Source organism: Passer domesticus, chromosome 2, assembly GCF_036417665.1.
Source record: "Passer domesticus isolate bPasDom1 chromosome 2, bPasDom1.hap1, whole genome shotgun sequence".
Taxonomy (NCBI): Eukaryota; Metazoa; Chordata; class Aves; order Passeriformes; family Passeridae; genus Passer; species Passer domesticus.
In genome coordinates, this window is record NC_087475.1 from 9084895 (window position 1) to 9099764 (window position 14870).

At 39.1% G+C, this 14870-nt stretch overlaps 1 protein-coding gene across 6 annotated transcripts in view; it reads right to left on the reverse strand.

Annotated features, from left to right (window-relative positions):
- Positions 1–889: 889 nt before the first annotated feature.
- SYTL5 (synaptotagmin like 5) overlaps positions 890–14870 on the reverse strand; it is an 82067-nt gene continuing 68086 nt past the window's right edge. For all 6 annotated transcript variants that reach the window (XM_064407350.1, XM_064407349.1, XM_064407348.1 and 3 more), the window contains 5 exons: positions 12670–12831; positions 9450–9558; positions 8099–8234; positions 7009–7217; positions 890–6417 (listed from right to left, as the gene is read on the reverse strand). In XM_064407350.1, the coding sequence (XP_064263420.1) occupies positions 6275–6417; positions 7009–7217; positions 8099–8234; positions 9450–9558; positions 12670–12831 (759 nt within the window). In that variant the 3' untranslated portion in view covers positions 890–6274. The remainder of the gene's footprint in view (positions 6418–7008; positions 7218–8098; positions 8235–9449; positions 9559–12669; positions 12832–14870) is intronic.

Consider the following 14870-nt stretch of genomic DNA (forward strand, 5'->3'; position numbering starts at 1 on the left):
TGTGTCACCTTCAAGAGAAGGGGAGGAGGAACTACAATTCAGTTGTACAGGAGTGACAGAGGTGCCTTCAGGACCCTCAGGCAAGTCCTTGAGTACAGTCCTGAGCAAAGGTACAGAGAGCAGAGAAAGGCAGGAGCTCAGAGCACACCAAGAGACCACTGAGCCCTGCTGAGCTGATCTCCCCTTAACCTGGGCACAGGAACTGAGCCAGGCTTTCAGAGAGCAGAGGCAGCACAAGCCCTGGGCCCAGGGTTTGCCTCTTTTCTTTCTGTGCCTGGGAAGGCACAGCAGGACACAAAAGCCCAAGGAATTGGAGAACCACAAGAAGATGTAAGAGAGCCCTCAGCTCAGAGGTAAGTTGAAGGGAACATGACTGCTGCAAGTGTAAATTGAGGGGTTGAATGCTTGTTGATTTTTCTTACAATAACAATTAAGAAAGAAATCAGGAGCAGAAATTACAGGAAAGATGCATTTTGAACATACCTGGATGTTCAGGTGAGCAGGACCTTGAATTAGGGAAGAGACAGGAGATTCAGAGATGGAGGGGAGGACCTGGTGAACAGCTGGAGTTACTATAGATGTAAAATAATTTTATAGCAAGGGGGAAGAGAATGCTGTATTTTCCTTTTCCTTAGAATTTAATATTTAAAGGCAATCAGATTTAATGCTTATGAAATAAAAAATAGCCTTATTTCTACCCTTTAAGTGCTTTTAAGACAGCAAAAGGAGAGACAAACACCATAAATGGAGCTTCACCTCCGAAAACATGCCAGGCCCCTTGCATTAGTCATCATATATAAGTGATGTCTTTACCTCACTGAGATAATATGGGATACTCCTGGGAGACATAGTTTCCTGTAATTCATTTTAGGAGAGACAAAGACACAGCAGCATTTCAGTATTTTAATTTAGAAGACATAACAGAAATCTTGACAACAGCTGCAAATGTCTTACCAGCCATCTCTGTTCACAAAACAATGTACAATGCACAGTACAAAAATGTTCTCAGCAGAAAACATTGCTTTGTCTCAATTTGGACAAAGCGTAACATACTGCAATGTCATTTACTGCTACTACTGTTCATGTCCACCAGAATAATTAAACAAATTGCTAGCAACAGATTTTTAGCAGAACAAAGGCAGCACGAGGGATATGTGACATTCTCTAATTGCTGCAACAAATGACTATGCTTGGCTTTAGGCAAACCTCAACAATTACAACTATTCTCAAAAATATACAGAGAACTGTCAGGAGCAGTAGCACACAGCCATGTAAATGTTATTGCCACAAAGTAGGGTTGTTGAAATAAATAATATAAATAAAAGGTCAAGATGCAGCCAGGGTGAGTTTCAAAAGCAACCTAAAAAGTCACCTAAAATGCAAGCTGAGATTCAGTTTCCAGTGTCAATATACACAGTATAATTAACACTGTATTATCACTTATTAAACAGCATTTGAAAACATGAAATCATCAGGGAGGAAGTTCATGTGCACAGTGGTAAGGTTCTGTTAGCATGCTTGTCAGCATCTCCTGCTGAGCTATGGTAAAGGGCATCACTGCAAATAATAGTCTGCATCCTGTTCTGGAATTCACCATCATTTCTCTAGGGTTCTCAAATGCTAACATTTCTGGGGGTAAAAAAAAATAATAACTAATTAGTTGAAAAAAAAGGTTTATAAAGTGCATGGGTCAGCTCTCAGAAGATACTTTGTTTATGTCATTGTGGCAAAGTGCTGAAAATCAATACTGTATGTTAGCAAAGGAAAATTTCAGCCTTAACCTCATATAGAAGAAAATAAGTGGGGCTCTCTCATCACTTGTGCATGCTGCCTCCTCCCAGATCCTGGGGATCAGAGTCCAGGGAGAACCTTCTGGTCAGGGCTGCTGAACTGCAGGGAGGGGTAAAGGGAAGAGAAACCCTTGCAGAGATTCAGGTACAACTCTTATTATCTTGTGTGAGCCCACAAACCAGACAGCTGTGGAAACAGGGCTCTGATCTCTTTTCCAAAGGTTTAAGAAACCTAAGCAGCTTTTTTCTTCATTGATGCTACAAAACAAACTGCAAACTTTACATTCCTGAAGCTGGGCAATGTGCAGAGCCATCAAGTCAAAATTACACCACACTAAAATGCAGCCCTGCTGTTACTTCTCCTTACAATTAAGACCAGTGAATGCTCAAAGGCTGCTCTGCTGTTGTAGTTAAGTTGATATTTTGCAGAATACAACTTAGAGTAATTTCATTTAGCAGGACTTTACCAGTCAGGAAAAGAAAAATCAAAAAATAATATATAAAAATGGTTCATTCATGCTGCCTCAGCACAATCTGCATTGGAGAGGGACAGAGGAGAAAGCTTCCAGTCTAATGTACCATGATCAAAATATGCTCTCCATTCTAATGCTTTCTCTCTTAAACCACTACAGCTGGAAAAGAAGGATGAAAATGTGACATCTGAAAGGTGTCCAAGGAGGGCAGTGACACTTGGATTAGCACAGGAAGATGGAAACAGCAGCCCCCAGTCTTTGCAGCTTTCCTCTCATCTCACTCAAGTGTAACATGATGGAGGTAGAGGAGATAGGAAGGACATTTCAAACCTATTTCATCCTGGTTTGGGAATCTCAACATGCAAGGAGCCTGAAGTCCCCATTCAGCTGATAGAGAAAATCACCAGAGAGGAGGGCTGGATACCAAAATCTGCTGGCAGGGCTTGGCATGCTCTTTTTGATAGTTATTGGCACGGTCTATAGATATGTTTACTGGCCCAACTTGACCTTTTACAGCAAAAGTTGCACTTTTATTCTTCTTCAGTGGGTTGAACCCTCAATATTTAATCATAAACCTCGCTAGAAAAATACATAGCAGAATAAAATGTGTTTTGTAACATGTTTTCTGCACCCACCATAGAGTAGATTACTTCTCCACTGATGCAGTTTCAGTTGTTCAGGTCTGCGTAGAAAAAGACTTCAGAAACATCAGCTCTGCTGTGTCTGTTTACTTAGGGCAGGACTTTATGAATCACTGTTAAAATTGTGGCCATTTTCTCCCAAAAATTAGCTTTGAATAAACCATTCATGCACCTTCAATACCATAAACACAGATAGAAAAGGAAGGCTTTGGTTTAATTCCTGGCTTTCTGTCTTTTTTGTTCAGCCTGGTAATGCACAGTGCATGATGACGCACAATTATGAGCAATTAATTCAAATATCCGGGAAACAAGAAATCACATCTGCAGTTAATCATCTTGTGCTTTTTCCAAACCATAAACCATCTTTACAGAAGAAGAGAACAAAGAGATGAGAGACATAATTAAATGTGACATTTTCCATAAATCAGATGATTCCTACAAATGGGCTGATAACATCAGAGAACAGCAAAACTTTCCAAGTTGCTCCGGTGTTTATCTGATGCTCATCATCTCTCTGAGGCTCTGGTGAGTGTGACACCTTTTACAGTGGCACCATGCTGCAGAATTGTCCCTGCTAACCCAGGAGGACATTTCACTCTTCTACCCCAAACCCCACCAATGGCAATCCCCACCACCTTGGCTGGAATTTCTTTCCAGGTGAAACTGTTCTCTCCATAGGCTGAGCTGCAGCCTGTTCAGAGCCCAGCCTGTAATTTCAGGAGGGGGCTCAGAGTGACATTTTGCCCCTTTGGAAGGAAAAGGCAGAGCTTAAAGCCCATGTATGAGCTGGGTGACACTTCCCAGATGAACATTCATCATAAACTCTGCCTTATGACCAAAATGGGCAGAAGTTGAAGCAGTAAAATACAATTTATTTATTTTTTTTGTTTCAAAGCAAGATGTGATTTAGCTAAAATGTTCGTGATTAGGAGGTTAGGAAGTACTGTTCAAAAATCAGGCAAATGCTTGTGCTCCATGCAAAAGTAAATAAAATAAAATTTAAAAAAAAAAGTTTTTCAGTTTGGCAAATGAAACAAAGCCCATTCCAAGGTCAACTTGGAAGATTTTTTTTGTTATTGTTTTTGCCGTTTTCACCATCAAAATTAATCAAAGCAAACAATTCAACAGACCAGTGTTCCTCTCCACCTTGAGCTGGAATTTTACCTCAAAGAACCATTTTCTTTACATCCAACATATTTATCTGTTTGAAACAACTCCTAGCAAAAGAAAACAAAAACCAACTTTGTGCCTACATATCAATGTAATATTATTATTCCCAAAATAAATTTAGGTTTGTAGTACAAACAACCAAGGCAACTCAAAATAATTCTGTTAAAGAGAGAGGTAGTTAAGGTGTCAAAAGTTAGGCTTGGTCACTTTGGAAGATGCTGATAAAAAAATAATATTAAATACAGACTATGGTGATAAGAACAAGGTCATAAAATGTTGTGTGCTTGATATTTGTGCTCTAATTTATCAGCTCACAGCACCTGTGGCACAGAATTGCAGAATGACAGAATAACTTAGGTTGGAAAAATTAAAAGTCAGCTAAAATCAAACTAGATTTGCCTCACTGCCCAATTTGAGCTGAACTTCAGACGAAAATGAAGAAAAGATAAAGGAAAATTAAGTCAGTTTTCCTGAGTAACCACTGACGTTTGGTTCCTAATCCAAGATTCTATAGGAGAATTTTCAAAGATCACTTGGTAATTTCTGAAAATGGTGAGTCTCCAACTGGACAAGCAGTACCACCAGTGACCTTTAAAAGTCATATCAGAATTTTGAAATAACTTATGCATGATGAAACAAATAATTGTATTAAAACTACTGTTTTCAACGTGAATAAATACTTTTTGTTAATCCAATAATATTATGATTTTAAAAGACTGGCTGCAAACCTCCCTGCAGTTTCCAGCCATGCCAACAAAAACCAGCATAAAATATTGTAAAAAGAGAACAATTAATGTTATATTTTAAGGTTTTGAGTTCAGCTCTAAATACATGTACTTAATTGTACACTAGGACAATTACAGATGTCAAAATATCCAGGTGCAGTTGCTTAGCTGTCAGATTATATTCTGATATTCAATCTAGATTTCTTGCAATAATCTTTGAAGGGAAAAATGTAGGAATAGATATAGATGAATTTACCAGTGCAAATAGAAAGCTGTGTTCTAATTGTGGAAAATTCAGAAGAAATGCTTTTCACTCAGTTTCCTGGTCTTCCTTTGTCTTACACCTTGAGGAATCATAAAATTGCTCTTGAACAATTGTCACGGTTAACAAGATTAATGATTGTATTGGCCAAGACCACTCATCATTAAATACACTGGAGGATGTTCAGAAGAAAAAATGTCCTACTTGGATTATAAATAATGTGCATGGGTCTGGATGGCACCCCAGCCTATTCAAAGGAGATTTTACAGTTATGTAAATCATTTGGCATGTGCTTTAATACCATTCTGTTCTATACAATCTGTTGAATCAAGTTTTAGCTAACTCTGTCCAAACCTGGCATGTGCCTCATCTCAGCAACACATCAGATGGGGACTGGCATGTGGACATGTTCCCTCTGTGCAATGACATCAGAAGGTCTTGGCTAGAGCTGTCAACTGAATGAAAAACACGGTAGCATCATGCAGTTCTGGAAACTGTTTGAGGATTTGTTATGATTTATTTTCATTAGAGGCTCTTTGACCTCGATGAACCAAGTCTGCCTTTTCTACATGTGCATTAAAATTCCCAGAGGATGCCAGGGCACCAGCATTGCCCACCTGCTCACTGTTTCTAGGGCAGTGCAACACTCTGCATTGGCTCTGCTTGTTTGGGTTTTGGTCCCAAGCCTGTCGTGCTGCGCCACTGCACAGCCCAACAAGCAACACGGTGAAGAAACACTGTTTGTTTTCCTTCATAACATTATGGCTTCTTAACTTACAAACACCAAAGCACAGACTGACTCTGAATCTGCTTGTTCTGTGCTGCTGCTGCCTTCTGGGCCATCCCTGAGCCAGAAGGAGATTGATAAACCTGGCATTGCTCACTAAATGACCAGCGAGAGTTTGCTCACTCTGAGCAGCCCTCAGGCAGAATGCTCATCAGCTGCACACCAGCCACCACAGAGGACAGAGAAAGCCAGTCTGATCTCTGTGCAAGGTCCACTTCTCACTGGCTTCAGGAGAAAAACTCACACAAGAAGCCTGGGTAAAGAATGTGTGCATGAAAGTGCGGAATGCATTAAAATCACACTCAGAGCCTCAATATCCAAGGCAAAGGGAACAACCCTTCTCACGTTCAAATGGGGCAAGTGACAAGAGCCTGGACACCCCTGAGGCCAGGAGCAGCTGTGGCACCCCCCAGCAGTTCAAGTCTTTCAGAGTCTGCGTTTCCCCATGCTGGATCTCAGCATTAACACCCCTTCCACCGCAGCTCCCGGATTGTCAATCATCTTCTGCCAGAGGTGCTGCTCTTCCCCTTGGGAGTCCATCCAGTCAACCTCCTTGCCATTGCTCACACCTGTCAATTGTAAAAACATGGGAATTTGCCATTTTAGGAATAACATCACCCCTCATTTACTACAACAGTGTACAAGAGAAATGATAAGCACTCTACATTTCCACCTGTACAGGGAGTTGTAGTGAAAACAGGCAGCTCCTGGAGAGCACCAGTTTGTCACTGAACACCTTCAGGCACATGGGCAGAGGCTCATAAACCTCCCCACACTGCACCGCAAACAACTTTTTCCCAGCCAGCACAGGGGGAATGGATTCACACCTCTTCCAGCTCACACTCTGGCCAGCAGAAAGGCTGCACAGAAGTAGTTCACTCCTTCTTACTGGGATGCTAAAGAATGCTTCCCAAGATATTCACAGTTCTTTTAGACTGTGCAGAAATACAAATGGGCACACAATTTTTGTGTCTCATTCAGTGGAGGAAAGAACTAAATCATCTACATATTGCCGTTTCTCCTTTTTCAAATTCCACAACTTCCCGTGTATTTTCAAAACATTCTGTAACATTTCTGTCCTTCATACACATGAATCACATGGGGTAAAGGAAAGAGGAGAGCAGAATAAGAAAAGCAGCCTGAGTCAGATGGAGCCTTACCATTTCCAGTGTTCAAACGGACACCTCCCAAAAAAATATTACTGGAAAGTGACTCCTTGTCCCACACAGTCAGCTCCAGGCAGACATTCCGTATGTCCCCTGAATTCAAGCCACTGAAGGCAAAGGTGTGATTCCACTGGGGGTTCACACTCCTTTTTACTATGGGAGTTTTGTGTTTTGTGGCTTTACTGTCATCAGGGAGCAGGTATCTGGGAGATAAAGAAAAGGAAAATGAATATGGAAATGGATTTTCACATAGCATTCATAATATATAACAATCACGTAGAGGCTCAAATGGGGTCAGGACCCCATCTCCCCACTGGTATTATGTTAAGCATCTACCTCAAGTGCTTATTTTGCATTTGTACTCAATTTGTCCTCATACCTACAGTGTCAGTTACCATAAGCAGAAATTGGAATTCAGTCTCCTTGGCCCAAGACTCAAACACAAATTTTTTCTTTCAGTGAGGCTAAATATAGAGAGAGTCATAAAAACATTGGCCAGAAAGGACCTCTCTGGAGTCATCATGTCCAGTCTCAAAGTGCAACAAGAGATTGTCCAGAAAGAAACGAAAATTACTTTTCCTACTTGAAATGTATGTGCTGAGTGATAGTTTTGAGCACAGCATAAGATCAAGATAAATTCTAAGCTCGACCAGGGAATTAAAGACAGGATGTTTCCTTTGGACACCGTTTAGTAACAACACTCAACCCATTACTATGAATTGCAACATATCTAATAATCAGCAAGCCTGAAAACTATCATTCAGAGCAAAAAATGGCAAAGAAAAATGTTTTAAGATATCTATTACTTCCAAAATGTAACATATATAATGTGTATCCTACATTTATGAGAAATCTATTAGCATGAGAGATGCAGGATTTAGTTGATTTTTTTCAAACACAATCATTCTGTGTAGTTTGGATTTTGAGTGTCCAACACAAAATGCTGCATATCTAAAAAACCACATATATGTTGTCATACTATGTACATTTTTTGTGTACCCACATGCTTACAGGCATGTGACACAAATCTTAAATTAGATCCAGTGCAATCATTAAAAAATGGAGAGGAAAAAACTCCACAAACCCTTTAACAAAAGTATCAGATGTGCCTCCTGATTTCACTGCTGTTAAATTCTTTGCTTCTTTGATGAGGACTTCTAATATGCCTCCAGATGGCAGATGAGAATCTGCTTTCTTTCCTTTTTTGAAGCCTCTCTTTCCTAAACATAGAACAAAGTTGCAAAATTACAATCAGAAATTATATTGCAGTGTATATTATATACTCACAGACTCCAGGCTGAGGCACTGACCCTGCTCTAACAGATATAATATCTAATAGATGTAATGTATCAGTATATATAGTAAGACTGATTAAAAAATGTAAATTGCCTTGGCTAGATTTTTGAAAGTAATCATCAGGAGTGATGTTAAAATGTACTAATTTTAAAAAATGCAGAGTGTATCTGGACTGAGTTGATAACAATGAGCTTTTAGGAGAGCAAACCTTGAGTAAACCTCACTACTAGTAGAGGGAATATCATCTGTCATAAAAAAAAAAAAGAAAGGAAAATGAAGAAATCTAATCCATCCAATGCAAATGCTGACAAGCAATGCTGTCACTGAGACAGTGAAATACCTGCATCTGGTATATCCATGTGCACTCAGGTGCTACCCAGTGATCACTCTCACTTCAAAGATTTACTGTTCCTCATGCTAATACAATGCAAAGAGAGAGTAACTCTTCTCCCTTGTTCATTGCTGATGAAAATAATGGCTTGTTCTAAAGAACTCAAGTAAGATATTACAGGACTGAATTGCAGCAGTAATGCAGTAAGACTGAGCAGAGGAAAAGCAGTGAGAAAAATGGGTGAAAATGAGGAGGCAGATTAAGGTGAATTAAGCACGAAGAACTAAGTGAAGTCTATTACTTGATCAGCTCAGCACTGTATATAACTAGCTCAAAAAAGAACTCTCAGACTACAATGCAGACAATTTATTTCTCTGTGGCTGCCCTTGATCATGTTACCTAATGTCTGGATTTTTTTTTTTAAAATGAAGTCAGAGCCATACATCAACCATTGACTGCATATTCCTCTTCCTTTCTCTCTTCTTAAATTCAGTGTAAGAGAAAAGGATAAAGCAAAAGAAACATACACATGGTTCAGAATTTCCATATATAACCATTGAAGCCAGGTTGGATAAGGCCTTGAGCAACCTGGTTTGTGGAAGGTGTCCCTGCTCATGGCAGGGGCTTGGGACTAGATGGTCTTTCAGGTCCATTCCAACCCCTTAGCATTCTGTGATTCCAAGAATGAGCATATTAAAGTATGATTTCAATCTTCACCAGTACCATTACTTCACCCTAAGTGAGGATTTTTAATACATCATCATCATCACATGATTTTAAAAATCCTCCTTATTAATGTTTGTTTTACCTTGAAACTGCCCCAGAGGAAGCATTAGGTTTCTGTCTGGGGGAATATAACGCAAAACCACTGTCAGTTCTCCTTTGTATTGAAGCCCAAAATCTGTGACAGCCTCCACCTGAAGAGAAAACAAACCAACCAGAAACCCAGCCAAGGTTAATAATTCAACTTTTTCTTTTGATTTTAATTCTGTTGAAATATAGCAATACAGCCATATAGTGTTTTAAACACTTCCTAAACACATCCAGATGTACCAGCCCACTTTCAGATAATAAAACATTCCAAATTGGAGGCAATCACATTTTAGAAAACTTTCTGATCTAGGGAATGCAAGCTCTCAGAAAAATAAACCCATGTGGCATTAGACAATGTTCAGTGAACACACAGAGGAGAGAGTTATCTAGCATAAGTGAAAAAACAGCAAAAAACCCCTCAAACTTACTTCTTAGTTTATAAACTGTAACTGATTTAACCTGATAGTCAGCCCTTATTTCCACCAGTCAGGACTTAAAATGCAATTGGTTTCATGGATTTTAGAGAAGTCACTCCTGAGTCAGTCTTTGACTAGATGTGTAGGGAACAAAGGTGAGGTAGAGCAGAGTGCAGCTTTAAACAGAAAAACCTCTTAAAAACTGTTATTCCCAGTGTCCTTTCTCTTTTCTATACAGCTATTATTTCTGCATTTCTACATATTTTTTAATAAATGTTAAAATCTTACCCAGAAGAATGCCATCTTTGTTCTTCAGTCCATCCTTTTAAAAATATCAGACCTACACTGGCAGGGTACTGACCTTCCATTTACATTGTAAGAAGTTGGAAACTACATTTTAAAAACATTGGATGCATCTAAATCATTGGATGCTCTAACTTCACTGGTGGAGCTGGCACTACTCAGATGCTCTCAGCAGCCTGGTCCATGAGAGCTGTCCCTGTCCATGGCAGATTGGAATGGGATGATCCTTAAGGCCCCTTCAAACCCAAACCATTCTGTGACTCTGTGATGTGATTTCTGTACATGGTTCAGTGCTTAGGTTTGGGTACAAATGAACAAAAAATCCTGATTTCTTCAGAGGGATGAAAGCCATGGATAAAGGGAGAGGATCCTCCAGCACTGCTGGAGGCACACGAGGCACCACAGAAGCCTTTAAGGAGATGTTTGTGGAGGAATGTCTGTCCTGTGAATGTCTGACCTTCTGTGAAATGTATTCAGATTGTTTCCTGACACCCCAAAAAGGTCAGAGTTCTATTGCCCTGAGAAAACAGGGAAAAAACCCCACCAGGAATTCATAACGTGTGTGCAGAGAGCCAACATTGCCTTCACCTCACAGACTGCAGGCTGAGGCACTGACCACTCACTGGGCCAAGTCTGCACCCAAGGATGGGACAGAGAACAAAGCCATTTTAGTCACAGCAACAAGGCTCTTTTGAGACTTTGAAGCATTTTTAGATCAACACAGGCACTGCTGCGTTGCTCCACACACTGAGAAAAACAGTTCTGTCTGACACTGGTGTCCAATGCCAGCTGCTACAACAAAGGACTAAAGAAAACCTGTAGCAGGCTGTGGAATAATTTACACATCTACACTTTGCCAGTCAGGCAGCTCACTTTTGGTCTAAACTAAGCAAGTTTAGGATCACATTTCCCATAAAGGCATCAAAGGTTATTTTTTATTTAGTTCTTCCAGTGGACAAGCAACGATGTAAGTCCTAATGTCAGAAAAAAATTTGTCAGCCTCTCCTCCAAACCCACATGACCCTGTCTCTCTTTAGCCACAGAATTATTTTTCTACTGTTTCTGACATAATCACACTCTTCTGGAAAACAGATCTCTCAATGCTCACAGAAGAAACACATCTTCAAGTCTCAAACCTTCCACTAAAGCAGCTAAATTATTCATGATAAAACAAACAAAGCACTGTAATAAATCCCAGAAAATGTTTGGTTGCCATTCCTCCATTCCTGTCTCTATCACAAGTCCATATAGGAGAATAGTGTGTATTTTTTTGCATGGATATTAACCAGTGCTTCTCTTAGTAGTAGTAATTGATATACTTTTTTAAAATATCATCCTTGCTGATCAAAAACTTTAGCAGTGTTCTAAGTTTAGAAACATTAATGGTAACAACCTAGGAGGCAGACAATACCAATTCTGTGTTTGCTTTCTTTGACAGTAAAAGAAGTAATTTAAAAATATTTTAAATGGGTTTGGAAATAATCAGATACCACCTTCCAGCTGGACTGGCTGAAATGCTTAGTGCCTCATTACTTATTTTCCTGAGCAGGAGAGCTTCATGAGTGTCTTGGTTATTTTCCCGTTAGAATTAAAAGAAATTACCTAGAAATTTATTACAGAGCAAACAGACCCATCTCCCACCTGACAGAAAGGAAAAAAATAAACACTCTCTCCTGATACCCAAAAGATAATATGATTTCCTTAATGTAATGAACACAGAAAAACCGAATAATCTAGTCAACCTTGACAATATTAGCTGCACACGTTATATTTTTTTGTAATTAGAAAGATACACTTTCTTAAATGTCAGTCTAAACCCCTGGAATTCCTGGGGATTATGGCTGCTGCAGGAGCAAGCAAGAAAGAAGCCTTTAGTCCTTCAGTTTACAACAGCTCTTTGAATGTCTTCCAAAAAAAAAAAAAAAAAAAAGAACACTTTTGCCAATGCAGGAGAGCCCAGGGCACAGAAGTCACCCTACCCTCCCCTGAGTACAGGGCATGCTCTGTGTCACAGACCACTCAACCTGCTCTTTCAGAAGCCTTTTCTTGTGCCTTTGCAGAGAAGGTGAATTAGAGAGATTAAGAAGTTGTTTTGTCACATCTGAAAGGTGGAAACCACTTTGAACTGAAAAAAATAAAGCTTGTTTCTTTAATCACCTCTTAAGGGTTGGGTAAGGGCAATGGTAGAGAAGTTGTTTGTTTTATGTGCCATTTTAAAAGATCAATGATTTTACTAAGTCATTTTTTATTGGAATTTATTACAGGATGAATTTATGGTTTCTTTAAAAGCTTTATTTGTTATTGTTTTTAAGTAACCAATAATATGTGAAAATTTCATGGAGACTTTAAAACTGAATTAAGAATAAGTAATTTTTTTTTATTGTCATATTAGACACTTATAAAGTCCTGCTTTATAAAAAAGCTCCAAAGGAAAAAAATAACTAACTCTTGCTAAATTTGCTTCACAGCACTTTCACCAGTCCTGGAAACCCTTACCTTGGGCTGGAGCACAAACCATTCATCGCCCTGATTTTCAAAGTTCCAGGAATCAAATGGAATTTCCACTTCCCCAAGGAAGCTGTTGTGTCCAAATCTGTCATAGTGCCAGACAGAGACCTGTAGGGTCCTGGTTTCCAGCTGTGAGTGACTGATGACATACTACCAACAGAAAAAGAGAAAAAGAAACTCTCAGAATAAGCAGAAATAATATTTTCCACAGAGCCTTTTATGGCTCTATCTCGGTTGCACCAAGCCCACAGCAGTTAACAAATGGAGCATGAAAGAGAGATTTGTTTTCCTTGCAAGCAAGATTGACCTAGCCAGAAAGCTCATAATATTAATGTGAAATCATTCTTTTCTGTATACATCCAGTGATAGTTTATGTATACATAAATTCTATCACTATTGTGTCTTTTTTGGGTTTTATTTACTGAGTATTTATGACTATAAAGTAAATTATGATGCTTAAAAATATGATCCTACAAGTTAATTCACTACAAGTTTATGTAAAAGAAGGAGATCAACATCTAGGTTGATAAAAAAAAGAAGCCCCACTGGCTCTTTCATCCTTAAAGGGTCTGCTTAACACTGCTTTCCAGAAGGCAACCTTTAATTTCCAATTTTTTCTTTGTAGCTTACAAAAAATTGTTCTGAAAACACATACAGCAGCATCTGCAAGGCATGCACTGAGCCTATCAGTACCCATTGTTGGGTTTGAAAGATATTAAAATCTCATGTCTAGCTAGTAATATACCAAAATTATTAAAAAACTCACATCTAGATATTAATACAAATCTATTAAAAGACTAGCATTGTACTCTAGCAAATATGTAGAAAATTATAAACATCTGGAATTCTGGCTCTGCACACTCTACTTTTAGCAAAAAGCCCATTATTTCCTTGACATTCACCCTTCTCCCAGTGTTAGCTGAAGAAGCCCAGATGTCTTATTTTTGCACCAGGAACAATATCTGTGCATGGACAAAAGCTGAACCAGTCAAGTCAGTTGGCTAATTATGTACAGATATATCTACAGTGCCTAACCCTAGATGCCAACAGTTCCACTGTGAGAAACCTCATATTCTGCAACAATGGAGTAAAAGTCAAAGAGGGAAGATACAAGACAGATTTAATTATTTTTCTTTTCTTTTTTTTTAACAGGATTTTCAGTTGGGATGAACAACTCTTCCTTACCTACACATATTTCAGGTAACCCCCTTTTGTTACAATCCATATTTTTGAGAAACTTCTGTCCTATCTTCACCCAGCACTTATGTTTAGTGCTATATTACTTGATAAATAAAGTCTGATACTTTATTTTTCCCAGTTTAGGCAAGCCTTAATTTTACTCTATACCATTTAAAAATGAGGCTATAAAAAGTCTCTCCCTTGGCAAACAGCATGGCCTGTAGTGTATGTGCGCCTGCAGAATGGTTTTGTAGCCAGGCTAAGCCAAGTACACCAGCCAGGGAACTTCTATTATAGGAAACTTAAAATGTAAGTGAATTTTTTTAAAAATAAATAAATAAATTCAGGAGAAACTAAAAGGAATTTCTGGTTTCATGGTAGCCCGCTGGATTATTCTTTTCAGTTGGTAGGAAAGGGAATCATCAGGAGCCTTGAGGTCAAGGTCCAGAGAGGCAGAGAAGGGGCAGCAGTCCCCCTATTCCCACCGGCCCCTCAGAGCCAGGGAGGTGAATAAGCAGCTTGTGAGGAGCTCAGCAGAGTTCAGCCTCTCTGGTGGGGATAGGTAAAGGGTGAGGAAGGAGAGAGCTGTGGGCATTGTGTCCTCAAGCACATCAAGCCCATTGCAACAGAAAATTAACTTCACCACCGGTTTTTAAGAAGACAAATAGTGAAGCAGATGCTAACATTTTCTTATCAAAGTTAGTTCTGCTTTAGAAATAAGTTAAACCTCTCAGAAGAATTCAGATCTTACTGCAAAATGTTATTTTCTCTTCTAAACCAGTTAGACAGGAAGTTCTAATCTAGCTTTGTTTCAGCATCAGGCATATAAAATCTTTAAGGTGCTTTTAAAACTCTAAGGCCAGGCTAATTGGGAACATCAACAGTTTTGAAAGAGATCTATGGAAATTGATGGAAGTTTTAACCATAAAGGAGAGAGCCAAACAGAACCACTTTCTTAATGCTCAAAGCCACAAACTGAACTTATATGTTTGCTAGATATTTTTGCTTAA